This window comes from Bipolaris sorokiniana (genome assembly GCF_000338995.1).
Source record: "Bipolaris sorokiniana ND90Pr unplaced genomic scaffold COCSAscaffold_3, whole genome shotgun sequence".
Classification (NCBI taxonomy): domain Eukaryota; kingdom Fungi; phylum Ascomycota; class Dothideomycetes; order Pleosporales; family Pleosporaceae; genus Bipolaris; species Bipolaris sorokiniana.
In genome coordinates, this window is record NW_006911897.1 from 511,584 (window position 1) to 525,119 (window position 13,536).

Sequence of the window (13,536 nt, forward strand, 5' to 3'; positions counted from 1 at the left end):
CCTTATTGTTTTTAGTGCTGGATTTGATCTATAAGTAGGAGAGCTGCGTCGATAGCTGATTTCTTTAATCTGCCTCCTATCTGTGAGTTGTGTAGAAGGCTTGTAGTCTCGGCTAGGTAGCTGAGTCTTTTAGCTATTATCCGTTCTATTACTTTGCCTAGATAGCTTAGAAGAGTAATTACTCTATAGGCCTTTGGGATAGAATAGTCGGGTTTGGACGGCTTCTTTAGAATAGCTCCTGTAGCTCTTCTCTAGCACGTTGGATGGTATCTATAGTTGAATAGCAGAGAGTAAGCTTTAAAGAACGTGTTTGGTTGAGCTTGGTAGGCAGCTGTGATAATCTTATGTGATAAAGCGTCTGGGCCTAGTGTGCTACTTTTTACTTTATTAGAACACGCATATTCTAGTTCGGTTATTGATAGCGCTGGCCACTCCTACTCTTTCTCTTAGTAGTTATTGAAGCTTGGTGGTACTGTACTTGGAGGCGGAGGAAATAGTGCTTTTCGAAAGGCTTTGCACTTTCCTTTAAACGAGGTTTCTAGCGTCTCTCCTTGGATAGGAGGGATTCTTTCTACTCTCTTTTCCTTTGTATAGTCCATAGCTTTGAAGATAGATTGTGGGTTTTCTTTTTCTAGAAAGTTATTCTAGTGCTCTCTTTTAGCTTTCTTAATTGCCGTTTGGTAGGTGTTTCGTGCTAGAAGGAAGTCTCTTTTAAAGAGATAGGCTTCCTTTATAGAGGTAGCTTGAGGTTGTTGCGCGAATATCTTTTGGCAGTGAGATACGTTTCTTCGTAGCTTAGTTAACTCCTGGCTCTACTAGGGCTTTGCTTTTGGCCCTAGCTTTAGTTGTGGAATAGCTTTATCTGTAGCTTGTTAGATTACTAGAGTAATAGCTTCTCTAATTGCGTCTAGCTGCAGCTTAAGCTCGTTGTCTTGGCTTAGGAGTAAGTTTCTTAAATCTGCTTTTCTTGGTTGGTTAATCTGATCTAGGCCTTGGAGAGCTTGGTTGCTCTAGATAGCTCTGTCTAGCTCTTCTCTAAATAGGTCCTAGTCTGCCCTTTTCGTATTATATCTTTTTTGGCTAGTAGGGTTACTAACTAGGTTCTTTGTTGTCTGGATTGAGAAGAGTATCCCGTAGTGATCAGATCCGGTTTCTGTCGTGGTTTGCTAGTCTTTAACTTTGTCTTCTAGATCTAGTGTGGCGATAGATAGATCTAGCGTTGTTTCTCTAGATAGATAGGGTCTAAAGAAAGTAGCTGTGCCTAGCGTGTTTATAAGGCTAAGGTGTTGGTCTTCTATCCAATCTACTAGTTATTGGCCGCCTTAGCTAGTATTACTACTGCCTGGGTCCCACCAAGGGTGGTGCTCATTGGCGTTCATTAGTAGAAGAGTAGATGTTGGTAGCCGGGTGTTTGCAAGTATTCTTTGAAAGGTTTTTATATTTTTATGGTTTTTTTAGTTGTATACGTTGTAGATATTAAACCTTAAGCGTCCTTCTTATATCGTGATAGCAATAGCGTCGGGATCAGCTATCTCTTCTAGCTGGCTAACCTCTGCTGTTAGAGATCTAGATATATAAAATAGAGCTCTTGGGCGGAGGTTTGGACCTGCTTTTGGAAAGATTTGGTAGAAGCTTTAGTGGGCTATTGACCTTGGAGCTTCGTAGCTATTGCTGCTAGAGGGTACAATCCACGGTTCTTAGATTACAATAATATTAACTTTTAGCTCAATTACTAGTTGTAGCGTTAACTCTGTAGCCTGTATACTTTTATTTAAGTTTACTTATAGTACTTTAAGGTTTTCTATTATTATTTAATAGCTAGAAGGACCTCGCAGTCTTTGCTATTCGCAAAGTGGGTTTGTTTGCAGTTTTTGCATTTTAGGAGCGTATAGTTACAAGCTTTTCCTTTTACTTTGCAAATGCTATAGAAGTGCTAAGTAGTTAGGTGGTTTTCAGCACAGAACTGGCAGCTAGCTAGGTTTCTACACCTGCTAAAGTTGTGTCCGAACCCTTGGCACTTACTGCACTAAGTAGTTGGTGGGATTTGGCGGTATTTCTTAACCCGGAGCGATTAGCCAAGTATTGTTATTCTATTACCAATCTTCTTCGCTTCTTCTTCGGATTTAAAAGCAATAACAATAGAGCTTGTTTATTTGGTTTTCCAGTTTCTAGATAGCCAGTAGGGGTTCCCAACGATAGTTTGGTTCTTATTATACGTTGGGATTTCTGTGTGGAGAAGCTGGAGATTTTCAGCTTTAGTAAAGGTTATTAGTACTCCGTGTACCACGAGTTTAGTCCAGGACTCTAGAGGCTGGGCTTTCTTAATTAGCAGCTAGTTTTGCCAAGTATTGATTTGCTTTAGAAGAAATTCTCCTGAGTATCCTTCGGTGGTCGTAAGGATAAGGTTGTTTCTTTTACTCGTTGCTACCTGTTGGATAACTGGGCCAGCGATGCCAACCTTCTAGAAGGCTTGGTTAATCTTATTTCTTACTAGTAGAGGGCTGGTTATTTGGCCCTCTTCTAGTGTTACTAGCGTCTAGTAGTAAGATACTAGTTTTTTAGCTAGTTGCGCTAGCTTCTTCTTTGGTTGGACTGTTGTCTAGGCCTAATTTAAGTTGTTTGCTGCAATTATAGCGTAGGAGGTTTAGGCTGGTTTTTAAGCTACTTATATAGCTATTAGTTGTGCCTTATTAGAAGCTATAGTAGTAGCTTGTTTAAGCGTCTTTATTGCCTGCTGGGAGGCATTTGCCAGCGTAGCTAAGTGGTTAGCTAGTTTGGCAGATAGCTTTTCCGTAATTTAGTTAGCTACTCTACTAGTTTCAGTATAGTCTCTAAAGACGTCTAGTAGCTCTAGTAGCTTGTTTTGGGCTACGTGGGATTCTTCTATTGTGGAGGCTTGAAGGATTAGATCTCTAGCCTAATAGATTGCCTGTTTAGAGTTCTTGGCGATTGGTTTTAGGCTAGAGGTATTCTGGTATAGATTTCTACCTCTATAGGTATTCTCTAGTGAGAAGTTGGCGTATCGTTTGTTTGGTGGTAGTATTGGTATTTTAAACACGCTAGGTGTTTGTTGGTTTTGAGTAGGTGTAGCTGGAGTAGACTCTATCTCCATTTCTCTATTAGTTTGGGCCTCTGGCCCTAGGCTCTCCTGTCTGTTTTCTTGAGTATTTACTACAATAGTATCACTGTCTGGCGGCATTTTATTACTAAGCTCTTTTCTTAGTAAGTAGCTAGATGGTCTGTGTGTTTTTGTTTTCGTGAGTGAGACGTGATTAGATTAGCTACTTTACCAGCTTCTAGCTCTATAGCGCGTGGGCTGCACGAGTTGGCACTAGTTGTAATAGATTTCTTGGGATGGATTTGTATATATTTCGCTAAAATTACACCTATTCTGAAAAACTCGAAGTTGGTGAGGTGAGGTAGTCGACCTAATATAGGCGCTTATATTGCTCTATCTGTTCTTTAAACATCTGAGATATCTTCTTATTATTAGGTTTCTTAAACCTAGGTTGTTCCTAGGCAGCTCTATAGGTAATCTTATCTACTTAGGGTTCTAAGATTATAACTCTTCCGTTGCAGTTATAATTATTAGCTTAGTGCGTAGTTAGTCTGTAGATTTAGTACTATTAATTTCTTAGGCGGCGTAATACTTTAGCCTCTTTAATCTGCTAATTTGTTAGTAGTAGTGTGTCCTACTTAAAGTCTTAGAGTTCTATTACCTCTTGTACTAGCTTAAACGCCTTGTTAGTAGCTTATCTTACTTCTTTGTATAGGTCTAAGTCACTAAGAGTTTTATCTAGCTTCTTAGTTAGGTATAGTGTTAGTATCTGAATTATCCTAATCTTAACCGCTTCTTATCTAACTTCGTTTTCTAGGTAGTCTCTGCGGAAGTGTTTTGTCTTTCTATATTAGAGATATACTTTATTATTATAATACTTCTTACGTTCTTCTAGGGAGAGTCTGTTATTATACTATCTTTAGTATTTCTTATTCTTATCTTTAGACTTATCTTATACCTTACTAGTTATAATAGTGTCGCTATCTTTATTAAACTAGCTACGCTGCTTTCTTATGTTAGCTATCGTAGGTTAAAATTATTTCTTTTATTAGTTTCTTTCCTATAGCCTATTATTAATATATATTACTAACTTAATTAGCGCGTGAAGCGTTATTAGCTTATTATAATATATAAGTCTGTTTTTAATATTTTCCTTTAGACCTGCTTTGAATACCGTTTAAAGTGCTGCGTTGTTCTAGTTAATTTATACTTATAGCTGCTTAAACTCGGCTGTATACGCTAATACTAAACTAGTCTACTTTAGGCGAGTTATCGCTTTCTCTATCTAGTTCTAAGCATCTACTTCCCTAAAGATATATCCTATCTTTTTCTTAAATTTGGCCTAACTAGTGAATAAGGCGCGCGTCTCGTTCTTTATTTCTCTATTCTTAATATTTAATAGATAGTCCTCTACGTATAGTGTTACACGGGGTAAGGGTCTATACTTCTCTATCCTGGTCCGCACTAAGGCAGGTGAGTATTACGTTAGTGTTCCGTGAGGCTTGTCTGGCGATGCAGTGGAGTTGGCGTGCTTAAGGAGGGTTTGACAAGACTAATCTATTTGATAGACTAACTTGTGACAATCTTGTTAAGTAAAGATACTAGTAAGAAAGTACAATTTAAGTTGACCACAACGAATGTAATAATGAAATCCAACCCATTCTTATATCCGTTGCCTTTGGTCCTGCCATCCCTTACTTCCCTGCCATCCCTGGGATGGTTGCCCTTGGCGGGATGGCACATCACGTGACCTAGCCCCGCGATGATCATTACCTTCTGACGTGGACGTCCATAGGCCTTCAGCCATCTCGTCATTTGTCAAGGAGAGAATCCTTCTTGTTACTTGTAACACACGGGCAGGAAGGACAGGCACGTGTACAGGTTCTATTGCTACAGCTAATCAACAGGCTCTCACTACAGGTAGTATGAGTAGAAGATAGGACGTAGCTCAGAGAGCTATCTCGGCTGCGATGCTGCGGTTTTGCAGAATCCAGGTGCTCGGGCCCGCACCCGGATTCTGTCCGCGACCAATTAGGACAGCCGTGCGCCAGCCACCTAGCTGGTGCAGCAGCCCTAGCAGCCGCCCGGGGATTTCCAGCCTCTTGCACCTGGAAATGGCCGGTCTGCTGCTATATTAGCTAGCGCCGTGACACTGCTAGTAAGATCGAAGACGTTATTTAAGGGTTTAGATATAATTTTAGCCGCTATAGCTACCGCAAGAAATTGTCAGATTGTGATGAGTTATCAGAGATAGGCGAATAATGGATGAATTATTGATTAGATTGATTGATCTGATCTGAGTTGTCGTTCTGTCTAATCTGATCCACGCTGATCCCCTGAGTATGATCGCGGTGGATCGTGCACTCTGACTAATTACAGAATCCGGATCCTATCCACCACCCAAAATATGCCCATGTTCTGACAGAAATATTAGGATCTCTTTCTATAATCACGAGAGAATCACGTCGCCTCTAGCCGAGTTTATCTACCTATATAGCTCCCTATACTATCTACTATAAGCTCTGGCTAGTATATACCTCTATTAGTATTCTCCGCTTCTATTCCCCTTTTAGATATCGAAAACACCACTTCTATATAGTACTAGAGCCCTTCTAAACTAAGCTTTTACCTAAAAACTTAACTATGCGCCGATACTAAGGAAAATTCTACAAAAGGATGCCACAAAAGTGAGGTTTGCCAAAGTCATTCTTGTAATGGGCTGCGCCCGTGGAGTGAAAGCACGTGATTGTATCACGTACCCACATCACGTGCCTATATCACACCGCTTAGTTAGAACTTACTCGTACGAAGAGTAGAGAAGCAAGGTATAAAGAGAGAGGTGTCGTACGACAGCTTAACTCTTCTTATCTTTCTTCTTCTGTACTATAGGCTAATGCAAACTCGTTCGAAGGCCTCTCCGCCCATAACAATTCTGGGCCGAACCTTGCTTTTTGCCGGCCACAAGCAAGTGGCCCTGACATACTTCAATCCGACTTCTGGTTGTCTTCAAGTTGTTGCATTGTGCAATGAGATTTCTGAAGAAAACCGGAAATATATAATGGACACGATTGATGCTGGTGCAGATCTAGAACTTCGGGACGAGCAGGGTTATTCAGCTTTGGAATCTGCAGTCTACAACGGCGATGATGAGACGACTAAGATCATCGAATGTGGGCTGAGAAATCAGTTACGAGTAGAAAATTACGATGTCCACAATTGAATGACACAACTCTTCTATGAAGCAAATCTTCGGAAAGGATATAGAGATATCTTTCAGGATAAGCTGCGACCAGAACTTCTCTAGGGAAAGGAAAAACCAGAGCAGAAAGACCTGACGCTACAAAAGCTCCGCCAGACGTACGCGCTATCTTTGGTCAATGAAAAAAGGATCAAAGAGACTTTTGATAAACTTAAATTCATAGCGTACACTGACTTTGTTCGGATCAACCGGCTTCCTCGTTCAAATGACGGATACACATGCAACCTTTCCCGGTATCAAACCAGTCAAATTAATCAATTCGTCCTGTTCTTTTCGTATAGGTGGATTACCAATCAAAGCCAGGAGTCTGCTGCCGAGTTCTCTCCAGGCGATGAAAATTGTATACAATACAGACGCATGCTTGATGCCACTGAGAATTTTCTGAAGCTGCATCCGGAAGTTGATCGAACCAACATGTGCATCTGGATCGTAAGCGAATATAAATCTGATGACTTGCAAGAAATATACTAACATCTTTGCCAGGACTTCGCTTGTGTCAACCAAGATCAACCAGCACCTGCTGTTGCTGCGCTTCCAATGAACCTTGCTCAATGCAACGCAATGATAAGTATCATTGATACGCAATATTATGATAGCTCTTGGTGCTGCATTGAGATTCTCATGGTTCAGACATTGCAAAAAGCATACGGCCTGCATTTATGGTATGAACACAACGTGGATCCCTTATCTGGTGAAGCATTGTTGAAATGCGGACCAATAGACTTAAAGATTGATATGGCAGATAAACACGTGACATTTGACAGCGACCGACCAAAAATACTCTTCCTAGAGCGACAAACAAGACTATTAGGGTAGGCGTACTGAAAACTGTGAAATGGAGGAATATCAAGTATTTCAATGGACAGCGTCGGAGGCAAGCATACTGTCGCTAGGCGGGATTGCAACTTGTTGCATCAAACGGAAAGATTTGTACATACTATTGTATCTCCTGACCCTGATTGATTCTCAGGGTTTCCAGGATGTGTGCTGTTTCCCTTCCAGATCCAGAAATCAATCAAGGTTCCCAATAGCGTTGAATTGATGATGTGTTCATTATTCTACAAGTCCTCGGTTGGAGAAATGCCGCCACATTCGCTTTAGCGCGGGGTATCAGCTATACCCGTGCCCCAATAATTGTCGTTGCCTGATCTTTGCTGGCTCTCCTCACTCATTTGAATCATCTGCTTTCTTGACAACTCAGTTTCGTTCTGTCGATTTGCATTCCATGATTGTGGAACTTGGCGATGTTACTCGATTTTTCTCGTACTACGCTTGGAACGGCTAATGTTAATGGTACTCGGTGCATCGAGTACATTCAGCGTGGATTGACAGCTGGATACCGCAGTATTGATACCGCCCAAGCATATCGAAATGAAGAAGCCGTCGGCCAAGCAATCCGAGAGCACTCAGTACCACGTAAACAAATCCACGTCATGACCAAAGTCTCTACAGGCTTCAAGCAAAATCCAGGCAGCCTTAATGAAGTCAAAGACGCAGTCGAAGGCTCTCTGACAAGGCTGAAAATAGGTTATGTGGATGCGATGCTGATACATCATCCGGGTGATGACACCGTTGACCCGGAAGCTGCATATCGACGTCGAGTGACATGGCAAGGGCTGGAGACGTTGGTGGAGCTGGGGAAAGTGAGAAATATCGGAGTCAGCAATTTCAACATCGCGCATCTACGTGAACTGAAGCAGTACGCCAGAATATTGCCAGTTGTCAACCAAATAGAGGTAATCATATCCGCGTTATCACGATTTTTAAAGACTAATACCCTGCCAATAAGCTACATCCATGGTGTCAACAGCGAGAATTGGTCAATCATTGCCAGAAAGAAAAGATTCCACTTCAAGCATATCTCGCAATTTCCAGAAATTCTCAAGAAAGCGATGAAGGGCTGAAAGCACTGGCAAAGAAGTACAACGTATCGGCTGCCGCAATTTTGATCTGCTATAGCGTTCGCAAGGGTTTTCTTCCTATTGTAAAGGCAGAGGATCCTCAACATCTAGTTTCTAACTTGAAGGCGGAGAAGCTGTGTATCGAAGATGAAGATCTAGCAGTGATAGATTCGTGGGACATGGGAAAAAGTGGATCAATAAGTGAGTATTTGGATCTATTGTAGAGTATTACACTAACAATGGACACAGTGCCATGGTTGATGGGTCCCGGCTAAATTTGCAGATCTTGCTAAATGCATTCTAACTAGTTACATATTTAACTTTTCTATGTTATCTCACTTCTCATAGAGATAAAGTAGGTTAGATTACTGATACTGCTATAATGTACTATAATTCTATCCTGTGAAAGCCAAACGATAAACTCAAGCAATCTTTACAGTGACATTTTGATCGCAGCTGCAGTGTGAAGTATAGAAACGAGTTCTCCCAATGACTTGGCCTTTCATTAGGAAGAACCCAACTCCGCTGTTGGAGGTATACTCATACCCTAACTCTGGAATAATGTAAAGCCGTGTGTCCGTTGTTGGCTGTTGCCACAGCTGTGCACGAACTAGATTCTGGTGAAGACAGCGTGGGCAACTGATAGACACCAGATGCTGTTCGGAAAAGTCGCATAGTTGTTGTCGCAGTTTGGAAAGATCGAAATTCTCGAAATGCTCTAATTCAGGTAGTGGCATAGAAGAAGAAAGAGCGAGTAGAGACATAACATCATCGTATAGTGTTGACGAGTCTTCGAAATGCATTTCACTACCTTCCTTCGAGGACAGATCAATAAGGTGATGAAGCATCTTTAGAATTGGACTGGATTTAGAGATGCGGAAACGAATTTCAGGAGCCTTTATCCTTTGGCTGATATGGCCACAGCAAATGAGAGCATATGGGTCCACAGCCTCTATACGGTTGATAAGCCTTTCAGTGGATTCGTTTGTCGATTCAAGCAATTCGTTTAATTCGTTCATTGTAGCATTTAACGATTGATTCCCAACCCGGAGCCATGTGAAAATATGGGTTACGTCTCCAGCATATTGCACATCTAGATATACACAATGATCTAGTAACTGAGGTATAGTCTTTGCAGGCTTTGTTTGGACACCCCAGCTCCACATGTTTGGTACGATCGATTGGTGGCCATTGAGCCACCTAGCCTTTGCATGTGGAGACTCCCCAGACGGTCTGAGCAACAATGGGCTAATGTCATTATTTTGAATCTGTCTCTCTGCAAGCCAGAGACACGCGTCTTCGGCGTCTGCTGGAAGCTCCTTAGAATAATCAGGGACCCTGAGTAATTCAGAAGCGCCGATAAATTTGTCGCGGAATGAGCGGCAGCCCAAATTTGCGATCATGTCGAAAACGTAGCCTAAGCATTTATTCTTTTGCCGTTCTCGAATGAAGAGGGGTAGACCGTAGATCCATTGCACCAGATCAACACCCCGCGATAAAGTAAGATTTTCTGCCTCTCTAACAGCGTCCAAGATATTCTTGACGAAGACTGTAAACTTTGGCTCCAGAATGCTATATTTTTCACTCATGATATACGCCTCTCCAGCTCGATCGAATTCTACGATTGGCCATAATCTGCTGAATAAATGTGCAGCGAAGAATTGTTGCAAACCGTCGCTGCGTTGACTAACAGTCTCAAATGTAGGCGTATTCACAATTTCATTTGGAGGCATTTGCCCGAGGTGGAGGACGCAGCTGCTGCTAGCCTCAAATATCTTGAATATCTGTGGCAAGATGATAGTGCCTCGAAAGTTGTCTTCCCATTGTGGTATGCTGATGTAATCATGCCATAGAAGATGGTCAGGTCCAAAGCGACGACGTATAGCCATGAGCGTACGGAGTGGAGCTTCGTAGCAAGTCTGTGCTGCTTTCATGTTGAAAGTGCGATTTGCATAGGCCTCTGCTATCGATGGATGCCATGGATGGGAAACCGGAACGTATTTGATACTTCTTTCTTTCAAGCATCTCAGGTGATAGTTTTGAATATGGAGAGGTGGCAGGCTTTGTCGGAGAGGGTCCGTGACGCTAACATCATGACCCAGACAAAGAAGCCTCACAGGAGGTTCGATAGCAAGGTCGAAATCCTCTTCACATATGATACACGGTGTACCAAAGCCCTGAGTCCATGCACTATGCAGAAACCTTTCAGGAGAGAAATCCAGTCTCTGGCCACTAAGAAACACTGTAAATTTGGATTCCATATCATAGACACCTAGAGTATCTTCAACCTCCAGTTCTTTGCCATGAATATAAGGAGTATCCCAGGATTTGTCTCTCATAGTGGGAAAATATAAATTTTTCGATTGTGTATACGTTCGAACGAATCTATGCATTCACGAATGTCAGCCAATTGTGAAGGTTCGACAAAGGGTTTGTCTATGTGCTGCTTTAAAGCCTATCAACAGGATATCCCGGTACTTACCTTTCGATCCTGAGCTGTTCCAATACACTGCGGTGGGTGCGGAATATCCTGGCTCCCCATGCAAGATAGGGATATAATCGACGCTGTAGCAACCTAGGATGATAGAGTGTAAAGCGCGAGGCAGACTGTATCTAGACGAAGATGTGCTAGGCAGATACCTCGGAATCTTCTGCGATGTTCAAAGCAGTAGCCGTGCAAATAACGCAGTCTTGCTGCCTAGACCTAGCCTCCCCACAGGGAGGGGATGGCGCAATGGCAAGCGCTAGTCACTAGCTTGGTTGTGATTGCCATCGCGTGGCTCCAGCTGAGCCACCTTGCGCGTAGCCAGAGCCTTGGCCACATCAAAACCAGTTGTGTAAAAACAAAACTAGTTCTACCGCTTAACCCTATTTTCTCACTCGTCTATTGTATGGAAGTTGATTTTCAAGCTTGTGGTATAAAGTGTGCTGTTGGCCGCTATGCTTTCTCCATTATGGCGAAGCATGTGCCACCAATTCAAGCGGGGATCTAAGCTCGAAATTAATCGAATTCGGGTCTGCGAACGAGAACGCAAGGCAGCGCGCCTTAGTCAAGACAACTTACGAAAGAGTATTGAAGAATTTCACAAACTCGGGTTCGTCATTCTAGAGAATGCCTTCGATCTCCAATCTGCAGAGCACCTGCTCGAGAAGATGCTGAAAGACTTCCACGGCCGCTTACAATCCTCAACCTTCCGCTGGAATCAGGGACAGAACACTGGAAACATATCGCAGCCGGTTCCATCTTTTCCTGAGTATCTTTATGAAGATATATGGGCCAATCGACTTGGTGTTGACATAATGGAAAACATTATCGGACCTACGCCCCATCTCTCACTTGCCACGTCCAACATTGCCCTACCCAAATTTCAAGGCCGGCAAGCGGTCCATAGCGATTATTACTGCGATCATCATGACTTTCCTGTTTTTCTAGAAGTTAACATCTATCTGCACGATGTTGATTGGCATAACGGGGCAACAGAGTTCTGGCTTGGCACACACAATGGTTATTCCAAAGCCGACCATAGCTCTCCCACTACAGGCTGGATTAAGCAAGAAACTTTCAATCGACGCGCAGAGATTTCACCCCCAGTCCAGCTGGCCGTTCCCAAAGGCTCTCTAATCATTAGGGATTTACGATGCTGGCATGCTGGACGAGAAAATCACAGTTCTCATCCACGCATTATCTTGGGTTTCCTATACAGTCCTCGCTGGTTCGATTCGCGTATGCGTATGACATTACCGTATAGCGCTCAGCCCATACTAAAATCATGGAATCATATAGAATGCATCAAATCTGTGGACTTTGTTGCGGACAATTTTGACTATCTACATTATCTTCCAGATATAAATCTATCGCAAAGTAGATTGAATAGTAAGATGATAACAACTCCTAAGCGGAAAGAGGTTACTGTTACAACAAAAGACTATTGGAACCCTTATTAAAGACATAACGTCTGAAAGTTATATTACGTAGAATATAATTTTCACGGTGCTCTAAACTGGAGGATAACTCTTGGGGATCTATTGGGTACCTCTTAGGCTAGAGTGGTCCTAGTTACGTGCATAGAGTAGACTTGTCGATGTAGCAGGTGTTTACCTAGCAATAATCCAGACCGTCGCGCTGAGCTTGTCGTGCATAGAACATAATCTTGCTGTAGTCAGCCTTGTCTTTTCGGTTGACAGTCGATAAGTCGTCGAATATCACCTCATGCCCATCCCACCACGTATGCAAGAGAATTGCGTACGAAGGGGCCTCTTCTTCATTTACAGAGGTTTCGTACAAACCAAAACTACTATTGGGTGTATACTTCGCAAGTCGCATTGCGTCGCGCAACGGTAGCCAGAGTTCGTAGGCGGGGCTCGTATCTGAAGTGGCAGCGCAAGTTTGGCATGTGTGGAGCGCTCCCCTCCTCCTCACGACTACTACCTCTACTGCCTCTGCTGCCGGCAGACTGCCCGGCTTAGGAGAGATCCCAAGGAACACGTGCTATGCTGAGCTGAGTGTTCGCACGTCAATTGATCGCGGACTTGGGCTCTAAACAATACCCGCCTGCGCTGCGTGCGCTACTACTCTGGTCACTGTAGAGTGGCCATTATGCAGCTCTACCGGATCTTCTTCATCCTCGTCCTCGTCTGAGCTGCAGTTTCCTCCACTGCTAACAGCAGCAACAGATCCAGATTTTCCGCCTATCCCTCGTTGTAGCCTGCAGTGAAGCACTCTTCTAGGTGACGGTACTCTGCTGTCATGGTACGTGTGAAGTGATTGGTGTCCTAGGGCTCACTGCCGCTAGCCCAGAAATAATCAGTAGTCGCTCGCTGACGCAGTACTCAGCCACCTTGCTTTGGCTACCACTAAGTAGTATCGCGTGTAGGGGCCGTAGGTATAGCATCACTGACTGGTCTATTGCCTCGGTCAGGAACCGCGCGGCTACCTTGGGTCTGTGCTACTGTGACTGTGCCTTGTGGTAGCGAGTGATAAACGCGACTTGGCCGTCTATGACGTAGAGACTGCAGTTTTACAGCACATTGTTACGCCAGCGTACGAAGAGTAGCTCTGGCTGCGATGTGGCTGGCCGTCTGTGAGATGAACATCAAGGCAGAGTAGCTCTGGGAAACGATCCATCTGTTCAAGGTAGTGTTGGACTGCTCGCCGTCTCCACTGTATGCGCTGTTGATAAAGCTTCTTCGTCGTAAGCACCGTGCGTAACCAATCAACCCAGCATCCACGCTTGTCCCTGATGCAGCCGCAAGGCCGAGAGGTAGCACACGCCACGACGTACGGCAGATACGTCGTCTTCTAGCTCGGCTAGCCTACA

General features: G+C 43.4%; 4 protein-coding genes across 4 annotated transcripts; 2 read left to right on the top strand and 2 right to left on the bottom strand.

Moving 5' to 3' along the window:
- Nucleotides 1–83: 83 nt before the first annotated feature.
- On the bottom strand, nt 84–245 carry COCSADRAFT_47030 (uncharacterized protein; the record flags this gene model as incomplete). The annotated part of the gene is made up of 1 exon (XM_007698471.1): nt 84–245. A coding segment is annotated over one exon (162 nt), but the record flags the coding sequence as incomplete, so codon positions are not given.
- A 7,316-nt stretch (nt 246–7,561) lies between these two features.
- COCSADRAFT_81878 (uncharacterized protein) lies at nt 7,562–8,442 on the top strand (the record flags this gene model as incomplete). Its single annotated transcript, XM_007698615.1, has 2 exons — nt 7,562–8,053; nt 8,107–8,442. The coding sequence occupies 2 exons, from the start codon at nt 7,562–7,564 to the stop codon at nt 8,440–8,442; spliced, it is 828 nt and encodes a 275-aa protein (XP_007696805.1).
- A 25-nt stretch (nt 8,443–8,467) lies between these two features.
- COCSADRAFT_284390 (uncharacterized protein) lies at nt 8,468–10,874 on the bottom strand. The gene is made up of 2 exons (XM_007698616.1): nt 10,701–10,874; nt 8,468–10,603 (listed from the first exon to the last, which is right to left on the bottom strand). The coding sequence occupies exon 2, from the start codon at nt 10,555–10,557 to the stop codon at nt 8,641–8,643; it is 1,917 nt and encodes a 638-aa protein (XP_007696806.1). The 5' UTR covers nt 10,558–10,603; nt 10,701–10,874; the 3' UTR covers nt 8,468–8,640.
- Nucleotides 10,875–11,170: 296 nt separating this feature from the next.
- Nucleotides 11,171–12,372, top strand: COCSADRAFT_351726 (uncharacterized protein). Its single transcript, XM_007698617.1, has one exon. It carries the CDS (start codon nt 11,183–11,185, stop codon nt 12,161–12,163), a length of 981 nt encoding a protein of 326 aa, XP_007696807.1. The 5' UTR covers nt 11,171–11,182; the 3' UTR covers nt 12,164–12,372.
- Nucleotides 12,373–13,536: the final 1,164 nt, after the last annotated feature.